At 40.6% G+C, this 23,104-nt stretch overlaps 1 protein-coding gene across 3 annotated transcripts in view; it reads right to left on the reverse strand.

Annotated features, from left to right (window-relative positions):
- The window catches only part of INPP5A (inositol polyphosphate-5-phosphatase A), a 447,602-nt gene that overhangs the window by 111,409 nt on the left and 313,089 nt on the right, over window positions 1-23,104 (reverse strand). For all 3 annotated transcript variants that reach the window (XM_075000435.1, XM_075000433.1, XM_075000434.1), the window contains exon 9: window positions 5,094-5,178. In XM_075000435.1, coding sequence (XP_074856536.1) covers window positions 5,094-5,178 — 85 coding nt within the window. The remainder of the gene's footprint in view (window positions 1-5,093; window positions 5,179-23,104) is intronic.

The raw sequence follows: 23,104 nt of genomic DNA on the forward strand, positions 1-23,104 counted from the left end.
ATTTCCTAGCGAAGAAATCAATAAGGCTTTAGATTAAGGTTCCCATAAAACATTTAATAGATTATATACTATGGATTTATTGTATATTAATTATAAATTAATAAGGGCAATGTTTTGGCATCTGATTTAGCACACTGTACTTGAATATATGGACTCCATACTGGAAATATCCCTCCTACCCCCTCTTTCAATGGCTCTTTTGAGAAAGACTCCAGGAAGATTTTAGGCTGCTGCTATTTGGAAATTATATCTATAGCTCAACAACTGTCATCTGTTGCTTGTAGCATCTTACACTAAGTGCTTGGCAATTGCTGTCTCATGAGGTGTAGGAAAAGGTCAGTTAGAAAAGCAGAGGTAAATTTACTGTCATGTACTAGCATAACAGTAGCCTGGATTAACCCTCAGAATATTAGCATTTCACAGACTTCCAGGTAATCAAATGAATGATGGAGATGTATGCATGTGCTTATACCCTGAACACCCAAAGGACACCAGGTTCAGGTGGAGCAACCATACATTTGCAACATTTTGTCAACTCTGACTGAATTAGCATTGTATACTGATTGGGGAATTACAATTACTCAGTTTCTGCTCTCTGCTTAGCCACTGAATGCCTGTATGACCAAGGTCATCTCATCTCCCACTAACTTCATTTAGAGTTAGAGGCTATTATATTTAGAAGTCAGTTTGTAAAGTGATTGAGGATTTTTCTGTATGATAAACACTAAACAAGGCAGCTCAAGTAAAAAAGGTTCTATCTTCAGAACATTTTATTTATAAGTTACTCATAACTACACTCTTTTGATTTATACCTCAGATTCTGGTCTATTTTCAAAGAAACTACACCAGATCACAAAACCTTTAAAAACCCAAATCCTGTATACCCACTATCAGATCATTAAAAACCTCTCTGTGTTTTAAGATTGTGTTACAGACATGCTGCCAACACTGCAGTTGTTCTATTCCATGAAGTGATTTGCACATGACAGAGTCAGTTCTTAAATTTTCTAGTCCTATGGTTATACCACTACCTATCACATATTCTGTGCAAATGTCTACAATGTTAAAGTTATGATGTGAATTGAACATATACAAAGAAAGTCAGCATTAAAATGTTCAAAACATCTTTAATTATGGTTCTTTATGCATATGAACTGTTTCAAAAGTATCTTTCATTAGATGACCACGCAGCAAAGGGCAATGTGGTATGCTAGCTGTCTAATAAAACTATAAAACAGAAAACTACATTTTTTCCCAAAAGAGCCCTTTTACAAAGAATGTATACGAAGTTTGATTTATGTTTAAACTGCACCTTTTCTATAACCGTGGTGTAGATATGTAGCAAACATTAATTAATCTTTGGAAAGCCCTTTGAAGATGAAAAGTGGTTATTATTCACATTTTTAGTACTTCATATTTGTTGTATGATTCACGTATTGCACCCTGTTTCTAGTGTCATTACTCATTTTCTTAGAAGTGACTCTCTTTAAAACTAAGTCAGGTTTCAAACTAAAAACAACACAAGATTTGCCTGTCCACAGTAATTTCTGGGAAATAAAATCGCAAAGGTGATTTAATCAATGAAATAAAACCTAAATGACTCACAAGGTTATAAGTGTACCTGCCACTCTAACTTCACTTTTTGGTTCTATGATCTTATCAGGAGACCTGCCTAAAATTTATAATCTTAAATTTACTTGGCTGACCACAAGTCTTCATTTAGTAGTTACTTAGAACATTTATAGCAGGTAACATTTAGAAGGTGTTTTAAAACACAATATTATCAGTTAGAATAATGACAAATTGAACTTGGTATCTTTTTAGTACATTCTACAAATGTCTCCAAGGGCAGTATTTCACCCTAACAGCTCTGATGACCTATTTTGTATTCTACTGCTAAATAATAATTCCCTCAGTTGAGATCTGATGTTTCAAAAGAACACTTTATAGGGAGAAGGTATACAGGATGGAATAGCCTAGTGAAATTATTTGTGGAACTTTCGTCTCTGTAACTATTCACAAAGCGAACTGATAGAAACACACTATTCCACAAGGATAATCCCATACATGACAGATGTTGGCACAATAGAAGGACAAACAGATAGACTTTTCGATTTCTACTACCTAGACTTCACTCTTGAACTCTAAGACCGACAGAAATAAACTTTATAGAAAAAATTCCAATTCCACTTTAGTTAAAAAGGAAAAAAGGTAAGGCATAGAAATCATACACACGTCTAGCCATTAAAACTTCATTCAGCTTTTTTCTAATTGCTTACTTAAAAAGTAGATTTTTATAAGTTTTCATATTTTATAAGTAGACCGCATCATATAAAGACATATAGTACGTGTACCTATAACAAACATGCATACTTATGGAAAAGTTGTGAGCTACTGGAAATATTTCTAACTGAATCTAAATATAGTCACATTAATTAAAACCTTTATAAAAGTCAGCAAATTTAGAAAGAGTATACATTCTGGACTGATTACATGGAGAACAGTAGAAATTCAGGGTACTCCACAGATCACAGAATAAGGGCCTATAAATAGTACCACTGGTGATTGAGCGACAGATGTTTTATCATATATAAACACTCTCAGTTACATTACTAAGCCCAGAACAAAATAAAGGTACAGTAGTGCCTAGATTTACGCGAGGGTTGTGTTCCCAAGTACCTTCGCATAACTCGAATTTCTGGTAAGTTGGGGGCGGCTATTACGCCAGTAGAATGCATGTTCTGCAGCCAGGGAAGCAGCCTGAGCACCTGGAGCTCCTTTTGAAAGGTGAGTCCTGAGGGGTGGGGGGCAGTTGGGGAGCATTAAGCCTGGTGGTGGGCTGAGGCCATGGGAGGGGATGGGGGAGTTAAGCCTGGGGTGGCTTGCAGGGAGGCCAGGAGCTGTACTTGAGCAGGAGCCATGCATGGAGGGTGGTGGTGGAACCAGGGTGGCGGGTGTTGAGCTAGAGCCTCATGTGGGGGTGGTGAGCCAGAGCTGTGCTCGGTGGGTGAGTCAGGCTGTGGGAGGTTTGAACTGGGGTTGGGGTTAGGGTCGGGGTGGGGGGATCTGAGCTGGAGCCATGGGTGAGGGTTTCAACCAGGGCCCAGGGTTTTGAACCAGGGCCACATGTGGGGATGGTGAGCCAGAGCCGTGATGGGGATATGAACCAGGGCAGCGAGGTGGGGTTGAGCCAAGGCTGCAAGTGGGAGTGGTGAGGTGGAGCCTTGCTTGGGTGGTGAGCCGGCCCAGGGTTTGAACCGGGGATTGGGGTTGAGCCAGAGCCATGCATGAGGGGTGGTGAGCTGGACCACGTGGGGCTGGGAGGGTTGAGCCAGGGCTGGGGTGGAATGGGATTTCTGAGTTGCATTTAACTTGCGTTAATGCAAGTTAAGTGCAACTGAAAATCGCGCATTTTGAGGATTTACTGCTATAGAATGGACTATTTCAAAATAAATCAATCATTGTATAGCCTACTTTTCTTTCTGTAAGTATGGAAGTTACTGGAGTAACACTATTACAACAAACAAGCACGTGAACCTTGATACAGACAGACAATATGAAACTGCATATTCCAAATCAATTGTTACATTTCACTTCAATTACACTTTAATGAAAACATTTAACTACAGTTAAAAACAATTTCAGTGAATGAAAAGAAGGTTTATCTAAATTCTACTTGTCTATAGAGTGCAGACACATTACACCTCTATTTTTCAGCTGGATAGGAAGTAATCAATTGCAGCTCAAGGAAAGGGTACCTTGCGCCTGAGACAGACCCAGCACTTCCTGATGCTTTAAGCCAAAGTAGTATCAGCCTTGGGTTAGAAGTTGCACACTTGCCTAAGGATGCCAAAAGGACACTAATATACCTCTGAGAATTAAAGAGGATAAACAGGAGATGAAAATAGTTAAGCCTGAGATACATGGAGCTGAGCGTTAACTGCAATTGCAAGGCAAATTCAAACATCTGAAAAAAGTTGACCAATCTCATTGATTTCAGACAAAACTTTTTGTTCATATTTCCATGTTGAGATGCTCATGTCAAAAAAATCTGCATACGTCAGCTATTAATATTGTCAGAGTTTGTGTGTATTATGGAATGATGTGATACAAGGTTATGAAATATCTCTAGTGTTATATCATTTTCTTCATGAGTTACATGTACAGAACAACATACGTTTAGCTTATAAAAAGCAAGGCACCAAAAGAATTAGTATTTATGACATATAGCAGTAACAACAGACACAAGTTTAAAATAACATTTTGGTCTTGTGCACAAAGCCCAGCAGAAAATATTTAGGACAAAGGACCTAAGCAGCAATTTAGGGAACAGAACTCTCCCTCTCAGTCCTGCATCCTCTGAACTTTGGTCAAAAATACAAGTCCCACTTATTACTCATGCAGTTCACGCTAGGAACACCCATTATTCCTGCTGCACAGTGAAGAAGACATTCAGAGCAATATTCTGCAGTGCATGGGAATCTGCAGTCCCCCGAATGCACTTTTTTTTTATAGTATGCTCCCCCCTGTACAAGAGAAATGCAATTGCTTCAGTTGAACTGCCATGATCTGGCCCATAACATTTCTAGCACATTTATCGTATTTGAGGTCCAGTTTAAAACTCCCTGAACTGAGAGAATCATTGGCTGGCAAATGAACATTCTGCAGAGAGCAAATGAATCCTCTTGATCTACAGAAAGGCTAATCCTAGCACCACAGCCTCAGGAAGCTTCATCGCCTTTCTAGATAAAAACAACCTGGTTTTCTCATAATAATAATGCCACAAGTAACAACTTTGCTGTTCCCAGGGGATTGATTAGCACAACACAACGGTATTCTTGGGAGACTGAAAAATCTTTAGTATTGCTTGCTACCTCAGTGATGTTACTTTAGTATCTAATTAGAGCCTTTCAATAATAATTGAGTTGTTTATCAGATGGTCATGTTGAAAGCTCCTAAAAGTAATCTCGGCAAGTTTCATGTCAACATTAAGATCACCTTGTTATCTCTTGCTTTTCACCTCACAGGGAAACAATTTTAGAAATGCAAACACTTACAGAATGCTTCGAGTTGAAGAAAGGAGTAAGTCCTACCTCTACTACTGATTTGGAATCCAGTCGAAAGTTGAAATCTCCAAAGACAAAATATGAAACCTTCTCAAACCGCTGATCTCTAATTCTGAAAAGGCATAGAAGAATACATTGACTGCTGTATGTTCTGCTTTATACGCTAAAAATAGCCCTTAATACACTTTACAAAAAAACATTGAATTCTAATTGCAAAATTTCAAAATATATTGTAATGCAAACTATATATTCACAACCACATTTCACATTCAAGCACAGCTTTAGCAAAACTATTCTTCAAACAGTCAACAGCATTAATTTATTTGAATAAAACTTCACTATTTATGAACTGCTTGGTTGGTCTGTACTATTGTAAGTATGTAGATGACATGCAGTTCTGTTTATTTTTCCTCAAACCTAAATGGGCATGGTTTATTTGCTTTCCCTGGTCTAAAAAGGAACTTGTATATGATTAACCTGGCTGCAGTTTAGTCCAGACTAGTGAACTGGTGCTTAGCGGCCAGGAAAAGCATTCCGAGGAAATGATAGAAATACTGACCAACTCCAGTGGGAGCTTTGGGGGCTCTGTATCTCTGAAACACAGGTGTCAAAAATCTCATGCTGGACACATGAATTGTGACACCCAGAATTAATGGACAGTTTTGAAAATACCTGCCTCAAACTCTGTTGTTTCAGGTTCACAGCTATAAAATACAGATCCATAATGTTTACCTATGTTTATTCAGCACCTTGCAATCTATGGATGAAAAGCACTACAGAAGTGCTAAGTATTATTTGTTACTATTTGGCTTGATATTGGTCTATGAAGGCTTATGTAACCTGGGTTATGGCTGACTGAGAAACCTCTTCTCTTTGTATATTAACAAATTTCAGACATATGATCGAAAAATTCTTAGAACTGCTTGTTGCAGGCAGGATGTTCTCACTGAAAGGGTCTGGCCTCTGGAATTGGCTTTTACAAAGACAACTGACACTTAGAATATGATGTAAAGTGAATATCCTTTCTCAGTCTTTTGATTATACTTGGGAGTTGAGTGAGAGGGGCCTATTTGTTTATTTTTTCAGTTTTTTAAAACTGAGATTAGTATTAATTATCTAATACTTTTTAAAATTGTACATTTTTCTAGACACCTTTTGCATTGGCCAAATCTTTGAAAGTGGAATAAATTCAAGTAAACCCAGTCAATGAATCAGTAACTTATTTTGAGAGCAGAGACCATCTCGTAACTCTCCTTTTATCCACTAATGAAGACATGAAGTAATTGACCAAAATATTATGGCTACAATTAGAAAGAAATCACTATACAGAAAGCACAAAATACTTTTATACCATATGAGGAACATAGCACACAACAAACACTAAATCAAAGCCACTACATCAATGTACTGAAAGTAAATAAATACTTAAAGATGATGATGCCAGGAATCTCAGATGAGTTAGAGATAAGGGCCCACGTGGATAGTTAAAGAATTACGAAGAAACCTACAGTAAGTGCCCTTCTGGAACTATAATGCCCAGATAGGAGACACTTGTATAAAATGGCTTTAAAAGTTTTAATAAATTACCCCCATTTGGACATTTCAAAGCTATAAAGTAAGAAAACAGCTGGGTCTTTAAATGAGATACTGCTTTGCTTGTAAAGTTTCCCTCCACATTTTTGCCCAATGGCAATGTATTACATAAACAGTATTATTTCACTGAAAAATTCATGCACACTGAACCCATGACAGTGATTATTTGAAGGAAATTCTCCTGCAAAGAGCTATCCTTTTCTGCTAAGAAAATCTCAAACCCCTCCATTCAATTGACAAATTATTGCAGGTACTATTAATAAATACTATCCACTGTCAACTGCAACCAACCATTAAGAAAAACCTGTCAGCTTTGACCAATTCAGAACATTAGTTTGATTAGTCCCCTCATGGCACTTTAAGGGAAAATGAGAACTTAAAAGTTAAACCATTTACATTACCACAATTTGCTCACACTATCATTGCAAAATCTGATATACGATTTGTACACAAGAAAAGCTCTGTCTGCTTTGCCAACTTTCCTGATTCATATCCCCGTTTTGGCTTTGCTCAGTGCCATTTCCTGATGACAAAAAGCTGAGAGATGTCACTGGAATGACATTAAGGTCTGAAGAAGTCCTCTTAAAACAAACTGATATTACGAAGACGAAATCTGTAACTGTATTTGGCTAAGATGATTTTTTCAAATACATACACTGTGGTAAAAAAATAGCCTGCCAGTTAGAGCAGCTGATACTGATGAGCAAAACAGATTATTGTTAATGCATAAAATTAATTAACTAACTGATAATTAAACATTAATTTAGAGAATCAAAATTTTACTATAGGTGCAGGGCAAATAAGGATTGCAGATATTACATGTTCATTTTGAAGCGTTGCATATTGACTGTATATGTGGTCTCAAGACAGTTTAGCAAAACTATTATGTATGAGAAAACATGCAGGTGATAATGGCCACATCAGTTTCTCTTTGTTCATTTTGTGCTATACTTTATTCCTATTTTATCTATTCTGAAATACTACATTAAATAATAAGTAATAGTAATAATAAAATGGGGCCACTTTATACAACTCGTATATTCTGATGCAGTAAATTTAATTACCCCTCACTTTCCTCAAAATTAGAGGTGTCTGGATCCAAAGTTTTCATGTGCACTCTTCTTCAAATTATATTAATAGCAATTAGCACTTGTGCTCTTTTCTACTTAGTCAAACCATGAAGACTGACTAATTTCATCTTCAGAATGTCTTGGTTGGATAATCTTATAAGTGATAGCATCCCTATGAGAGTGGGATACCAAAGTAAAGTAGTATAGCGATCTGTCTAAAGTACGTAGCAAGTCAGCTGACGCAGCTAAGAGCTGACCTCTAGAGCTTATACATACATATCTCATAGAGCTGGAAAGGACCTCAAGAGGTCACGAAGTCCAGTTTCCCTGCCCTCCTGGCAGAATCAAGCACCATCCCTGAAAGTTTTTTTTTTTAAAATCTATTTGCCCCAGCCGCTAAAGGGCCTCTTCAAGGATTGAACTCCCAACTCTTGGTTTAGCAAGCCAATGCCCAAACCACTGAGCTACATTTTGTTTTCTTGCTCCCTTCAACCCCTTCCAAAAACAACTTCAACTACTTTTCAAACTGTAAGGATCCAAAGTTGCTGCGCTAGAGTCTGGGGCAACAGGGGCAACACTCCCTTGTCGCCAAAAAGAAGATGGGTGAAGTACCATCTTGCTACGCCCAACAGTTCAGGCCCTCACATGATGCCCAAGATCTACAGCCCCGACAGACTCATACCCATGGTTCAAACCAGGAAGTGAGCTTGTGGGCCATTCAGACAGCTGTGTTTCCTGCTGCTGCTGCTATGTGAAACCTACTTCTTGTAATCCTGGTCCAACCCTTTTCCTGATCCCTGAGCTGCTCTTTACTCCAAGAATCCCAACTTGCTCCTGAATCCCAACTGAACCTGGCCTCTCACTGGTTCCTGCCCTTTCACCTCCTTCCTGCACACTGCCTACCAATCCTGGCTCTGATCTCCAGCTCCACCTTTTCACTCTGTCTCAGCAGTGGCTCTGGCATTTGGTATCTGTCTGACTGACCCCAATCCTCAGCTTTTATTCCTGGCCCTGACACTGGATTAACCCCCAGGTTTTACTATTTGGCAACTGACTCTGGCTCTCACCAGACAGGCATCTGAGTTCCATCAACTGTCCCAATGCAGTTTGAGATTTTTCTGCAATGCAAAGCTGTCAAGCTTCATAGTTTGGTTACACAGCACCTTGTCAATGGCATAACAAACCTATATGAGAATGTCCCAAACAGCTGATCTCCTGGAGCTGGCTGCCTACAGAATGGAAACAATTCTAGGATGCCCAGTTCCAGATGGCACTGGTGACTTGTTTCTCTACGGAGAGGCAGATTGCATCATTGGATGCAGTTTTGTGGTCAGGTCTGCACAGATTTCCAAAAAGTTAGCTCTTCCCATCCTGAAGTTCTCTCACCACCACTTGTCATTCCAGCACTGCAGAACAAGCTACACCACCAATTCATGCTGATTTCCTGGTGCTGAACACAACTGAGGTGATTTAGGAACTGGGCCTCTGGTTCTCTCAGCTTCACATCCTCCTTTTCTTCCACTCCATCCTGATGCCAGAGTACTTTCCTGCTGCTGGAGAATATTCTCTTATTCCCACATCACCTGGCTGGAGTGAAAGTCCAGTGCCGAATTCATCTGGCTCTGAAGACTATACCGTAGCCCAAGCAGCCCATGAGTATTCATGTTTGTAACCACCGCTGTGCAGAGCATTGATGGGTCCATGTTGGTGAACAACTATTCAAAAATGGTACGAGCCTGCCTAGAAATGAAGTATGGGATGGAGTGTGTGGAAACATATGATTTTTTAAAAAAAAAAACGCAAACCAACCTGGCTTCCCACAATTTGCAATGAAAACAAGCCCAGGACACACACCACTGAGCAGAAAAGCAATGGACCATGGAATACCAGCATGGAATGCTATACTCTTAGCCCAAAGAAAGCACTTGTGTGTTCACATGATGCAAACTGAAAATGGATCAGGTATTCTGTGTGCACACTTTTGCGATATGCATCAAAAAGCTTCAATTTAACCCCCTGTGAATATGCAGCCTGGCCATTCCCTTAGACATTGGTGCCTGACAGGATAATTAGGAATTCCATGCAAGCTTACTTTACTTATAAGTTCCAGAGATGACAGAATCTGTGAACCTGTACGCATTATAGCCATTTTTAATGATTAATAGCCACATACATACTTTTAAAGGGATTCAACTTGGGTAACTAAAATACACAGATATGAAGCAGTGCCTTGGCTACAAGAACTTTTCCTTTATTTATGGAAAACTGAATATTAGTGTAGTCCTGCTACCTTGAGGGCTCAGTACTGAAATCTTTTCCTTCCTCTCAGTTCTCCTCCACCCAATTAAAATCAATAGGACTGTTTGCATAAAGGCTCCTCCTCTTGATTAAGATTGTAGAACTGGGTCCAAGTTAGCAGAGGCAGAGATAGCAAAGGAAAGTATTTGCTCTTCCACTAGTCAATGAAAGGATGAACCCCTACACTAGAGGGATCAGACTGCAACAGAATGCATGACAGTTTTGTGGGAACTCAGGTGGGGGAGAAAAATCAGGTGTTTCTCTGAAAAATGTTCCATTACTCTTGGTCCTGCCAGTTGTGATTCATCAAGAGTCAAATACATTCAGAAGAGAGGAAACACCTCCTTCTCACTGCAGCAAGGAAGAGATATTTTTTCCTCCAAACAAGATGGGAGCGCTTTAGAAGTTGTTTTATTGTACTTTAGTGTTTGCCATTATCTCAATTTCCTTTGAGCATGCCATGAATCAAATAATCCTTTAAAAGGTTGCAATGAATCACCCAATGGACTGATAAATCTGAATCATGTAAAAAAGAAAGCAGCCAACCCATGTCACTAGCATTAATTTAATGTTTCTCAGTGGGAGGATCTAATGCTATTTCATGTTTCTTTTATTTGCTGTCTGTATCCAATTATCAAAAAACCTAATGCTTGCAGGTTTTCAATCTTTCTCTACAATGTTATTTTTAATGGTTTATGGCAGCTTCTGGGACAGCAGACTATTGAACAAAAATATGACAGCTGCAAAGAATTACAAAGTTTTTTTTCCCAGTTTTACATAAATGAGCAAACTAAAATCCATCAAGTTCTACGTTGTGTTTATGGTGACCCTTGAACAAAAAGACAACAGAAGGCTATAGCCATTCCCTCTACAGAAGAGTTTCTCTTTGAATTGGGTTGGGCAACACTTTAACTGCTATGATAATTTGATCACAAATAAAACTGCTCTGCTCTACCACGTAATTTTTAAGCGCAAAGAATTCTGAATGTACTACCATCACACAATGGCCCATATTGTGCTTGTGTTCATTTTAGATACGAGAATAACATTTCCAAGGAAGTCAACCTTATTCCATGTTATAAACAGGAGTGCAACACAACTGCAAGCTTACGGTGAACATAAATGTAAGTTAATTTTGTTTTTGATTTACTGAATGATTTGGGTAATCTGCATATGCTTAATATCAGATCACCCCCCCATTTTTTAAATCATGAAGCTATAAACGTTAGTGGGCATATAATTATCCATTCTTCTTTTAGTCCAAATGCATTATCAGACTCAGTGATGATTTTATTAGGTACTGAAGTCACAAGCCACCAAATGCCACATGAAGCAGGATTTCCTTTCACTGATTCCAAATGTTTAGACCTTATAATTTCTTACTTCTTGTAACAATGGCAAAATAAAACGGAGGGATCAATCCATACTGGTGCTGCACTCATTTACATGTCACTAGGTCATAACTCATGCTTCTTGGCAATACAGTAAGCAGAGCCATTCTATGATTCTTGCCCAGAATTGTGGGAATTGTGGGAGAATTGTGGGAGAACTTTTTTGTCTGCTGGGTACAGGAAGAGAATTGTTGGAAGGCACTGGAGGATCATCAGCACTGAAATGGTTTAGCCTACAGTCTCACTGCAAAACAGGTGGACTGGCATTCAGGTTTTAGCTGACAGCCCCAGACAAGTGCACTGATGTGGGCTGAGAGCTCCAGCAAACTCAAGCTGGAGGCTGTGTGTGTGGTTGGGAGTCAGGTTATGGATCAAACCTGAGTGAGAGCATGAGTCAAATACAGAGTCAACAGATTCTCATGGTTTGATCTCGCAAGCACTTACACAGGCAAGTAAAGCTACTTATATGCACAACCAAGTCCTAAATTTGAAATACCATTATTAATCAAATCATGGCACAAAAGCTGAAACTGCCAAAGCTTCCAAGGGGATTAGGACCTGCAATTAATATAAATGAGAATTGGGCACTCAAATCCCACAAGTGCTTAAAAAACAAAACAAAACAAAACAGTGTCTAATTATGTAAGAATCAAAGCTAATATGGAATATCACAAGTAACGATTTATTAATCATGTTTATTTTTAAACCAGCAATTTAGAATTACCAAAAGCAATTAAAATCCTTTCGCGACTTTATTTGAGCACCAGTCTAAATATGTATTATTCTAGTGAAGATCAATAATATTTTTTTTAAAAAATACTCTGATTTATAAAGTTATCAGGCCCACTTCATGTGTGTTCTCAATTCATTCTGATCAGGTGAGAAAATAATAGGACATTATTGACTTTAATTTACTTTCACACTTATCCCTAACATATTATCACTGAAAAGGACAGGAGAAAAAACAGCTAAATATCTGTAATTTGGTGGTGGGAGAAGCAGTTGAACATAATTCAGTGTGACAAGAGGCAAAGCGATTTGGCTAAACCATTTCTCAGGGTACTTTGTAAGGAGGATCAGCTGCATTATTCCTTTAATAGCCATGTCTAATGCAATAGCCTGGTGCGTTTTGTCCCAAGTCAAGGTATCAGAAGCAGGTCAGAAGGTAACATTCTGTTTACACGATTATTTCCTAAAGCACTTATCTTGCCTTCGGTGTGAAAGTTGACTTTTCTGTTTGTCAGGGGGCCTAAAGAATTGAGGGAATGGGAAAAATTAGCTACACTGAGCTGAAGCTGAATAGAATTAACTGGGAGGTCTGAGAAAGTCCTGCAGTGGCACTCAGCAGGATACCTTATTAGCCGCGTCATCGCAGTTCATTCAGGCAGACCGTAACAGTGTCACCAACATTCCCACACAAAGACAAAGTTCCTCACACAGTCTATAAACATGCTTCCCCTGGCCAATTTATCCTAGCTTGACACTACTGAAAAGAGGTTTTTGTTTTGTCTTGTTTTTTCTTTTCTTTTTTTTTTTTTTAAAAATAGTAACAAAACAAAACAACCTCCCTCCTCTTGTTCCCCCTGTAGCTTTGCCAATGTGGCTGAATTCGGGATGGATAAGAGATGAAAGGGTATTGTCAGATTTCTTGGGAAAAAACAATCCAAGTGTCAAATATTTTATTCATTGAGCATATTTTTAATCATAACAAAAATACAGAAATATGGATCCTGCTTAATACTTAAGCTATTTTTCTGGGTAGTGAACAATCTCACTATAATTGCTATATTTTGTGTGTATTATACAAGTAAAGGAATTAGTAGTATAAAACATTTAAAAATATATTTTCAGAAAAATAGTTACAAAATAGCTCTTCTATCAATACAGTACTAATGAAATCAGTAACAAAATGCTTGACCTTTATATTAAGCAAGCTCCACATGTGCTCATGTAGTTATAATTCAGAGGTAAAAATAAATATAGAACTATAAAAGTGATTCAAAATATGTTTAAAGTGATCATTTTAGCACTTTAAAAGGCACATCTTGAATGTGAAATTAGAGGAATGCAGTAAGACATCTGATGTAAATTCATCTCAAGATCCATAGTTTTTTTTATAAAGAGTTATATTTTAAGTATATTTGTATAGCATCATCTCTTAGTAAAAGGAATCTTAAAACCAGAAATCAGCATTACAGAGTTGGTAGACAGAAGTATAACGTAACTGAGTAACTGTTGTATTCCATTTTTAGGTTAAAACATTCTTCTTGTTTACTGTTAGTCTCAGTAAAGCTTTGAACCAGAAGGGATGCATTTCAATTTTGAATCTACTGAAATAATGCTGAAATATGTGTCGACGCATGCTGGGGTAAGGCCTTTCCACAATTAATCTGAAAACATTGCAGAGGTTGAAACAATAGGGAAGTTTGTGTACTTGCTCTGTGCAATGCAAGACACTAAAGTCCTACTGTTCACAGCAGCTAGAAAGGGAGTTAGAGGGTAGTGTTTGAAAGTGAAGGTCACAGAAAGGTTACTGAATTGTAGACAGAACCAAGGATAACTATTTAATTAATCAGACAAGTTCTCAATCAGATTAAAGAGCAACAGTAACGCAGCATAAAATTATATGTTTTTTCATTTCTATTTATCTTTAAATTCCAGTGAATTCTAATAACAATTCCTACAGTGACTTCTGGTGGAAAGCAAAGGAACAACTGCTGTGAAATCTGTTACACTGTCACACCCTGGCCAAGATCCTGCAGCCAACAGACACAATTAAATGTTTGACCAACACATCAGCCATGTGGCCTTTAGTCTCCCATTCCCATCTATCCCATCTTCAGTATTTTAGGTGGGAAAATTTTCAGTCTAGTACTTACATTGGTCACCTCTTCCTCGAAAACTATTCAGCATGAATTCTCAAAAAAAGATGCTATATTTCTAGATTATGAAATAATCATTAATTTTTAAGAAAAGTTAATTGGTGACAGTGAAAGTGTGCCTAAACAGACCTAATGTAAGTGCTTTCAGTGGCATATCTAAAATATCGTAATATTGTCATTAAAAATCTGAATGCTTTAATATTTCTGTGCCCTACTCTTTTGGATATAATAGCTAAAACCTATTAATAATACCAAGCCATCTCAAAAGGTCAAGCAGAAAACATCAAGATGAAAGGAGTTGTCAAGAAGCTAAGGCAATCATCTTAACACTCAAGGTATTTGCCAGCGTTGTTTAACTAATATGCGATGTTCACTTTTAATTTCAATATAGTGCCATTTGGGCAAAAAATGTTGTTTTTTTAATTAATTACCATGTCAGTAGCTATTAAGATTAAAAGAAAGACCACATCAATAATAAATATTTTAATCCAAAGAAAGGATTACAAGAAGTGCAATGACAATCAATTTTTAGAGCTGGTAAATTGTGACTTTTTGAGCATGACTGGTATTTTCATTATACTGATAAAACCATGATCTTACTTCATACTGACATTCACCTAATATAACAACAAGCATGTATAATGATGTAAGTATTTGCCAATTTTACTACAGTAAAACACATTTCTATTACACTGAAGTGTTCCCTTTATTAGATGTAAAAAAAAAAAAAATGTATGGGTCAAGAAACTGGAGATTTTTTTTTATTGTCCCCCTTCATGATAACATGGGAGATTAAAACTCTTCTGAATAATTTTAGAAACTTTCATTGTAAATAACTTTTATAATTTACTCAATGATAGAGAATCTACACCTACTGTCTTAATATACATAGGCTGGGTCTACATGAAGGGTATTGCTGGGAGGTCCATGCTAATGAGCGGTCGTGCAATTGCAAATGGCTGTTCATTAGGACAACCGCATGACTAATTAGCATAGCTGCACAAGATCTCGCTGCAAGCAAAAGCTCCTCCCAGTAGTAAACAGGCTGTGTAGGCGTGCCTCTGCCAGCAAAGGCACATCTACATGGCCTGTTTATGGCTGGCAGCAACTTCTGCCGGCAGGGAGATCTTGTGCAGCTATGCTAATTAACCATGTGATTATGTGAATGAGATGCCATTTGCAATTGTGAGACTGCTCATTAGCATGAAGGTGCAATACCCTTCTGTGGAGACCCAGCCATAGTGGCCATGTCTACAAGGTGTGCTCCTGCAGGCAGGGTCATGCAAATGAGGGCACTTGACAGTGCAAATGAGGTGCTAATTTACAAAGAGTGTGCCTCATTTGCATACTCTTGTGTGATTGCTGTCCTGGCAGAGGTTTCTGTCGTCACAAAACAAGCTGTGTAGATGGGGTTCTGTTGACCAAAACCCCGCTTGTTGACAGCCCCTTATCCCTGACAAAAATGAGACATAAGGGGGCTGTCAACAAGCGGGGTTTGATACGCCCACATTTTCATCCCAGAAGGGGAATCTCCCGCCCATATGAAAAGAATGTCCTGTTTCCAGTGATTTAGTTATCTCTATCTTACAAGCGTAAATTAAATTGCAACTGCCTTGTGAGAACTGGCGTCACAAAGACGAACCAGTACAATTGGTACCTTTAGATAAGGAAGAATGTGCGTGACCCAAGGGGTATAAAGAAGGGCCCGGCAGACCACTCTAACTGAGCTCCAATTACCTGTACCTGCTGGGCGGGTAAGGTTATTGCCTCCCAAGGACCCAGCGGATGCCCTTCCTCATATCTGTTCTTCACAAAGGATTCAGTGAACGACGCTGGCTACGCCGGAGTCAAAGGATGCAGGGGTGAGAATTATACCTGCAATGGTTTTTTTGTGCACATTTAATAGTAAGAGCTCTTTAGTCTGAGGTGTCTGGTCCTCAAATGGGTAACTTTCTCTAATTGACATGTCATTTGTATCATCCTACTATAGTAGCTAAGCAAATAGAGCAATAAACAGTGTAACCATGAAGATTTATCTAACTTTTCCTGCAACTGTAACCGTTAAGACTTTTTATAATTCTGTAACCCTTAAGATTTTCATTTCCGCTTTGTAATAAATAGTAACCATGTTTAAGCTTCAGACTGACTCCTTTTGTTTGTTGTAACTCGGCCAAACACAAACAAAGAACCTTAGCTGGTTTGGCTATATTCCGCCTGGTCAGTGGTAAAGTGCAGTAAAAGCTGGGGGCTGAGTCGTGCTACCTCCACGGAGCAGACTCTTGGGGCACCCATCAGCCACACTGGCTGCCCACTACAAAGGGACTGCCGGTCCTAGCAGTTAAAGACTCGGGTGTGATAAGGCTCACAGAGCACACATTACCCGGCCATCGGCTAACCGGGACATGTCTATACCCCCATGCATAGTCGCCGAAGCAGCCTATCCCCTGCAGACCTGGATAATGTACCCCTACACAGGCCACACCAAGGAGAGTCAGGACCGCTACAATGCCTGGCTCATCCAGGCCAGGAACACAGCAGAGTGGGCGGTAGGGCATTTGTAGGTGTGCTTCAGGCGCCTGCTGACATGCCTGGAGGTGGGCTTCCCCAGCTTGCCAGTGGTCATGGGCACATGCTGTGCTCTCCACAATCTCGTGGAGAACAAGCACGAGCTCTTTGTGGTGTGCTGGGCAGCCGAGACTTTGCCGCAATACAAGCAGTCAGATGCAGTCCTGTGCCGCCAGGTGCACTGGAATGGTGTGCGCATGTGGGAGGCCCTCTGAGAGGCCTTCACCCAGGGAGCGCTGTGACCCAATCCTGGCCCACCCAAAGCAACCCCCACCCCTGCCCACATGTCCATCCTTCATCTCTGCCCCACCAGCACCCCTGCCTGCATGCACGTCCCTCACCATCCCCACCTGACACACAACACTGAGGTGACCAGCTCGTGCCCTCCGAGGGCACAGCAATGTATAGCGTCTCCTCGCTCTCACCCTCTCCATCACTGTCCCTGTCATTGGCCAGCAGCTCTGGGTGCAATGTTGGCAGTGCTGCAGAGGGTCCTGGCTCTGGCTCCTTCCCTCCAGCTTGGCTGTGCCCAGGACCCATTCCGGCAGTCCAGCCTCTCTGGGGCCGAGGAGCTAGTCCAGTTCCCAGAAGTATGGGCAGGTGCCAGGCGCTCCCCCGACCTCCTGCCTGAATACTTAGCCTTTGCTTACCCCTGGCACAGCTCTTTCACTTTTGAGTGCACTTGGTCCGGAGCCTGGAGCTGGGGGCGGGGTGTCCCTTGCATCCAGGGTGTTGGCCAGCAGGGCGAAAGCAGCTGCGTTCTGCTTCCGCCCCTCCATCCTCAGCAAAACATCCTCACCCCTCCAGATGTCCAGGAGGTTCTGGACCTCAGCCTCCAGCCACAGGGTGCCCCTCCTCTTCAGCGGCTGGCCAGGGTCCTGGGAGCTCTGCCTCCTGGTGGCTTGAAATCCCTGTGGCTCCCGGCAGTCTTTTCTGCTGGCCATGGCTCTGGCTGTCCACTTTTCTGGCATTCTGGGGGATATTGGAAAGTGTTCTGCAGGGAGCACATGTTCCTATGGCTGCCAGCACACACTCAGCTTCCTGCACAGGATTTCTGTGTCCTTGCAGTTTTAATGCAGTTGGGGCTGACAGCCATAGAGCCCTGGGCACTAGCCAAGGCACCTCTGTGCTCCGGGGAGGGGCCAGCACCCTGGAGGACTTGTGATTTCGAAATGGTGGCCAGGGGAGTGGCTACCTGTTTCATTTCTAAATCAACATCGAAGAGGCATTGTTCCTGACACAGGAGAAAAACAATGCTTTTGAAATGACCACCTTTTTATTTCAAAGTTGATTTTGAAATAAGCATTTTGTGTATAGTTGCTCTGCTGCTCGTTTCAAAATTGCTCCTCCTTTTGAAACCACTTTCGAAATTAGTGGCCAGTGTGGCCACAGCTTATAAGCTTACAATACTACTGTTGTTGGTAAATAAAGTACTTTGCATACGTTTTTGTTTGTTTCTTAACCTCTGATCTTGTTTTTCTTCAGTGTTATGCATTGCTAGGTACACCTCTCTATTATCCAGAATATATGAATAACTGATAACCTCCCGGTTGGCAGCGGCTAGATACAGAAAAATATATGCAAAACAAAAGCGTTCAACATTGTATTTATTTATGGCAGAGGTGTGGAGACTTTTTTGTGTTGGGGGTCACTGATCCACAGAAAAATCAGTTGGGGGCCACACAAAGATGAGAAGTAAAACACAACCAGTCCTTAATATTGTGGCCACTGAAGCACCTAAGTCACCTTGTATTCAAGCTGCAAGGGCGGTGGAGGGGGAAGGGAGAGGACCAAGGTACAGGGTTTCCCACAGGCCAGATTAACTCTTCTTCATTCCTGGAGCTAGTAGACTTTGTGGGCCCCTCTGGACTGGGGTGAGGCCAAAAAGAAGGGATTGAATGGGTGGGAGAGGTCTGCTGGTGAGCAGGATGGGGATGGGGATACAGAAGTAGACTAGAGAGAGGGAATCTGGGTGGGATATGGGGTGCAGGAGCAGACTAGGGGGTGGGGGTCTAGGCAAGAATTAGGGTGCAGGAACAGGCTGGGGGTAAAGCCAGGAGATTGAGACCAGGAGGGGGCTGAAAAGCAGGATCTGGCCAGAGGAAGAGTGAAAGAGGGTTTCTTGGTGGGAGTGTGGTGGGGCACATGAAGGGGATAGGGATACAGAATTTGAGTATGAGGGAAGTGGGAGGCAGTTGCCTGGGTCCATGCGTCCCACCATTCCCAGGACTTGGTTGTCCCCCCTCCCCCAACTGCTCCCATCGACTGGCCAATGGAAGCAGCAAGAAAAGCCTCCCCTGAACTGTTTCTGGTGCTGCTGCTTCTCCAGCTTTGGGGAGCAGCAGCATATGGAGCTGCTTTTCCACCTCTTGGGCTGGATCAGACTGCATGGCTTGGGGCTCCCCCACCTACAGCAGGAAGCCAGAGCTGGTGCTCCAACCTCATGGGGTGGAGCCCTAGCTTGGGCCCCTGTTGGGGGGTGGGGCAAGCCCTGAGTCCAGGACCCACATGCAAGGCAGGCATGGATCACTGTTCATCCATGGACCGCAGCTGGAGAACCACTGGAAGCCTGGAAAAACTTTCATATGAAGAGGGCTCAAAAAGATTAGTGCCCTGATTGTCAGAATGGTGGACCATCAACAGATTGTATATTTTCCCCAACGGTTTGGGTGCTCAACACCAGTTAAAAAATAGACTACACTGGATTAGTTGATTCAAAGAGGAGACAAAGGAGATATAACAGACGGCTGTAAAATGATGAATAGTACGTAAAGATCTTCCGGTGTACCTATTTACCCTTTCAAATTGACCTTCAACTAAAATAAAAAGCAACACATTTAAAATTGAAAAACGGAAATTCTTTACGCATAAAAAAACTGGAATTCACTTATGCAAGATATTATTAAGACAAAACCCTAGCAGGACTGACAGGAGTGTTAAGTGGAGGAAGAGTGGGAAGCAAACGTAACTCTAAACTAATTCCAAGTCTTTCTGGTTCCTGAGTCTGGAAGGGACCCAAAGTAACCCCAGTTAGACCAGCTACACTGACAGATAGTATTCATGTCACTTAATGAACTTCTGGAAGATATTACGAAGATGAGGACTATACGTTCATCTATAAGCTGAAGAGACAGGCGGGTAGAGCTCCTCCAGCTTACACTGGCTGGCAGTTTACATAGTGCTGTAAGTTCCAGATGTTTCTTTTCCCATCTCAGGATTCTCCTATGTTTGGGGAAACATCAACTGCCACATTTGGGCTGATATAAGTCACTTTGCACAGTTCTGTCTTAGCACAGCTTATAATCTGGCCCTATAATGACTACAGTATTAGTTAATGGGGCCATATGACACAGTTACATTATAAAAATAAAACATAATGGATATCTAAAACTTTCATTCTTCAGGATGTAAGGTGGACATCACTGGGATGGAAAACAAATTTCTCTCATACCCACGTTACCGACAGATATCCATTAGCTGTGATTTGTTCCTTCCTTTGACATAACTGGGCAGTGTTGGACACAGGATACAAGACTAATCAGGCCACACTTTTATTCCTACGGCAATCCCTGTCTTGCTGTGATGCTGAAAACATTGAAAGATGTTCATTTACTTAATGGTAGAGTCTACTTCATTTGACTTCAAGAGAAGCAGAATTAAGCTCTTACAACCCCCTCTCCATTTTATAACTTCCAAATTATTTGATCATTCTACAGAGTAGCATTTAGTGGATTGTATATAACATCACAAGAGCAATTTCTTTCCATTTCCATTCAAATGAATAAAGATTGGAAGAACAGCTGTTATAGATTATGTTTGAGCCAATCAATGATCTCGGAAGATATAATTACCAATATAGCAAAACATACTGAAAGACACCAACCAAAATGAATGCTGATTCAAGTCAGTGTCACCTTTACCATGGCGTGCAAGAAATTTCCTTCATAAAAAGCCTAAGAATTTTTTTCCCAAGAAACAAATGTAAGTAACCCTCCACCTAAAAATGGCATAATTTATACTATGAGAATGTCTGTATATACAAGAGACATATTATTAGAGCAAAACAGATAATTAACAAGTTATTGCTACTGTTATTTTATGTAGTTATTTTTTATTTTTTTAAAAAAATCAAACCTGCCTTCTTTCCTTCTCAGTAAGTGCTAAATTTGTGAGAGGGTAAGCTACTCACACATGGAAGTGATACTTTATATTGTTACATCCAATGTAGCGACTGGAATATTACATAGGTTCTGCTAGGAAGACACTGGCTCATTACAGCTGTGTAGGCACAGCTGCCAGTTGGAGAAAGTTGTGGTCAAGTAATATAAACTGAATGTCAGCCTGGAGTGTTGGTGTGTGTCTACACGGGCACAAATCTTTGAAATAGCCATGCTAATGGCCATTTTGAAGATTACTAATGAGGCACTGAATTGAATATTCAGTGCCTCATTAGCATTAGGACGCTTCCGGCCATGGTGCTTCAAAAGCGCGCGGCTTGGTGCAGCTACACAGGGGTCATTTTTGAAAGGACCCCGCACCTTTCGAAGTCCCCTTATCCCGATCACTGATTGGTATAAGGGGATTTTGAAAGGTGCGGGTCCTTTCAAAAAAGGACCCCTGTGTAGTTGTGCTGAGCTGCGTGCTTTCGAAAGTGGCGTTTCAAAGTGCCACAGCCGGAAGCATCCTAATGCTGATGAGGCGCTGAATATTCAGTTCAGTGCCTCATTAGTAATCTTCGAAACATGGCTATTTCGAAGATATGTGCCCATGTAGATGCAGCCTTGCAGGACTCCAGAACCAGTATCTCATGGCCACGAGCCTCTAGCAGATCGCAGAGATTCCATGTGAAGCTTGAAGTGGAATCAGCTGACAATTTCATGACACAGCAAATTCTGCTGTCATCAAAATTACTGTAGAAGACTCCTCTGGGGAGCCTTATGAAGGTTTCTTTTTCAGAGTCCCTTGCCTAAATTATCCCCAGGAATGTTGTGACATAGCTCCATAAATATAACACTGAAAACTTCAGGTATCTTAGGGCTTGTCTACATGACCACCCTCCTTCAAAGGAAGGACGGTAAGTAGGTGTTGGGAGTTTATACTAATGAAGTACTGTGCTGCATATGCAGCACTTCATTAAGCAAATCCCCTCCCACCCCCAACCCCCCACGGTATTTTAAGCTTTGAATTTTAAGCTTCGAAGTACCAGCTCGCATATAGCTGCGGCTCACCTGCCAGTACCTGAGGAGTAAAGGGACTTCAAAGTTGCCCCAGCACTTCAAAGTACCAGTGGGTGAGCCGTGGCTACACATGAGCTGGTACTTCGAAGTTTAAAACTTCAAAGTTGCTGCGGGGGGGCGGGGGGAGGGGCAGGGATTTGCTTAATGAAGTGCTGTGTATGCAGCACAGCACTTCATTAGTAAACTAGTGAACTCCCAACATCCTACTTACCATCCTTCCTTTGAAGGGTGGTGGTAGTGTAGACACAGCCTTAGAGTGCTATTCCAACATTTAATTATGTGAGAGAATAACATAATATGTTCAGTTACTATTTTTGTAAAATACATTTCTCAAATCAAGCTAAAACTGTTACAATTTTTCAATACTGACTGATTAAGCCCTAATTATAGCCCACATTGCTTGAGAAGCTGGTTTTATTTTTAACGCACATTTGTGTAGTTGTACTAACCCCTCCCCCAGCCCAAGAAATTAGAACAGAAATAGAAACACTGACATTTTCTTTTAATTCAGAGGTTGAGTGCAAGATGTGGCAGAAGCTTACCACCATTACCCTTCCAATGACCTCTGACTGGAAGCATTGCTCTGTGGCTGTGAAAGATAAAGGAGCCACTAAGTCAGCTCTCTACCATAGATACAGAAAACACTGATAATAAATAAATAAGATGACTCAGGGTGAAAACTACACTGTATAGTCTGGAAATTTCAAAAAAAGTCTTCCTAAATTTTAAAATCCTGTGTTTCATCTACTGTATGTACTGTATGACATTGATCAGAATATATCCTTGAAAATATAACCTTGTAGAATTTATTATGTAATGTGTTTGTAAAAATTGCTGAAAACACGACCCAATTTAAATTCAAAACCCATGTGGATATGTTATCTAAGGAACACTCATTAGTTAATATTTTGCCCAATGGGGATTAGACTTGTCAAAGGCTGAGCCAGCGGGAAAGCAAGAGGAAAAAGTCCCCAGTCTTTGATTTTACCTGACATGTTGAAA

This window comes from Carettochelys insculpta, chromosome 7, assembly GCF_033958435.1.
Source record: "Carettochelys insculpta isolate YL-2023 chromosome 7, ASM3395843v1, whole genome shotgun sequence".
Classification (NCBI taxonomy): Eukaryota; Metazoa; Chordata; order Testudines; family Carettochelyidae; genus Carettochelys; species Carettochelys insculpta.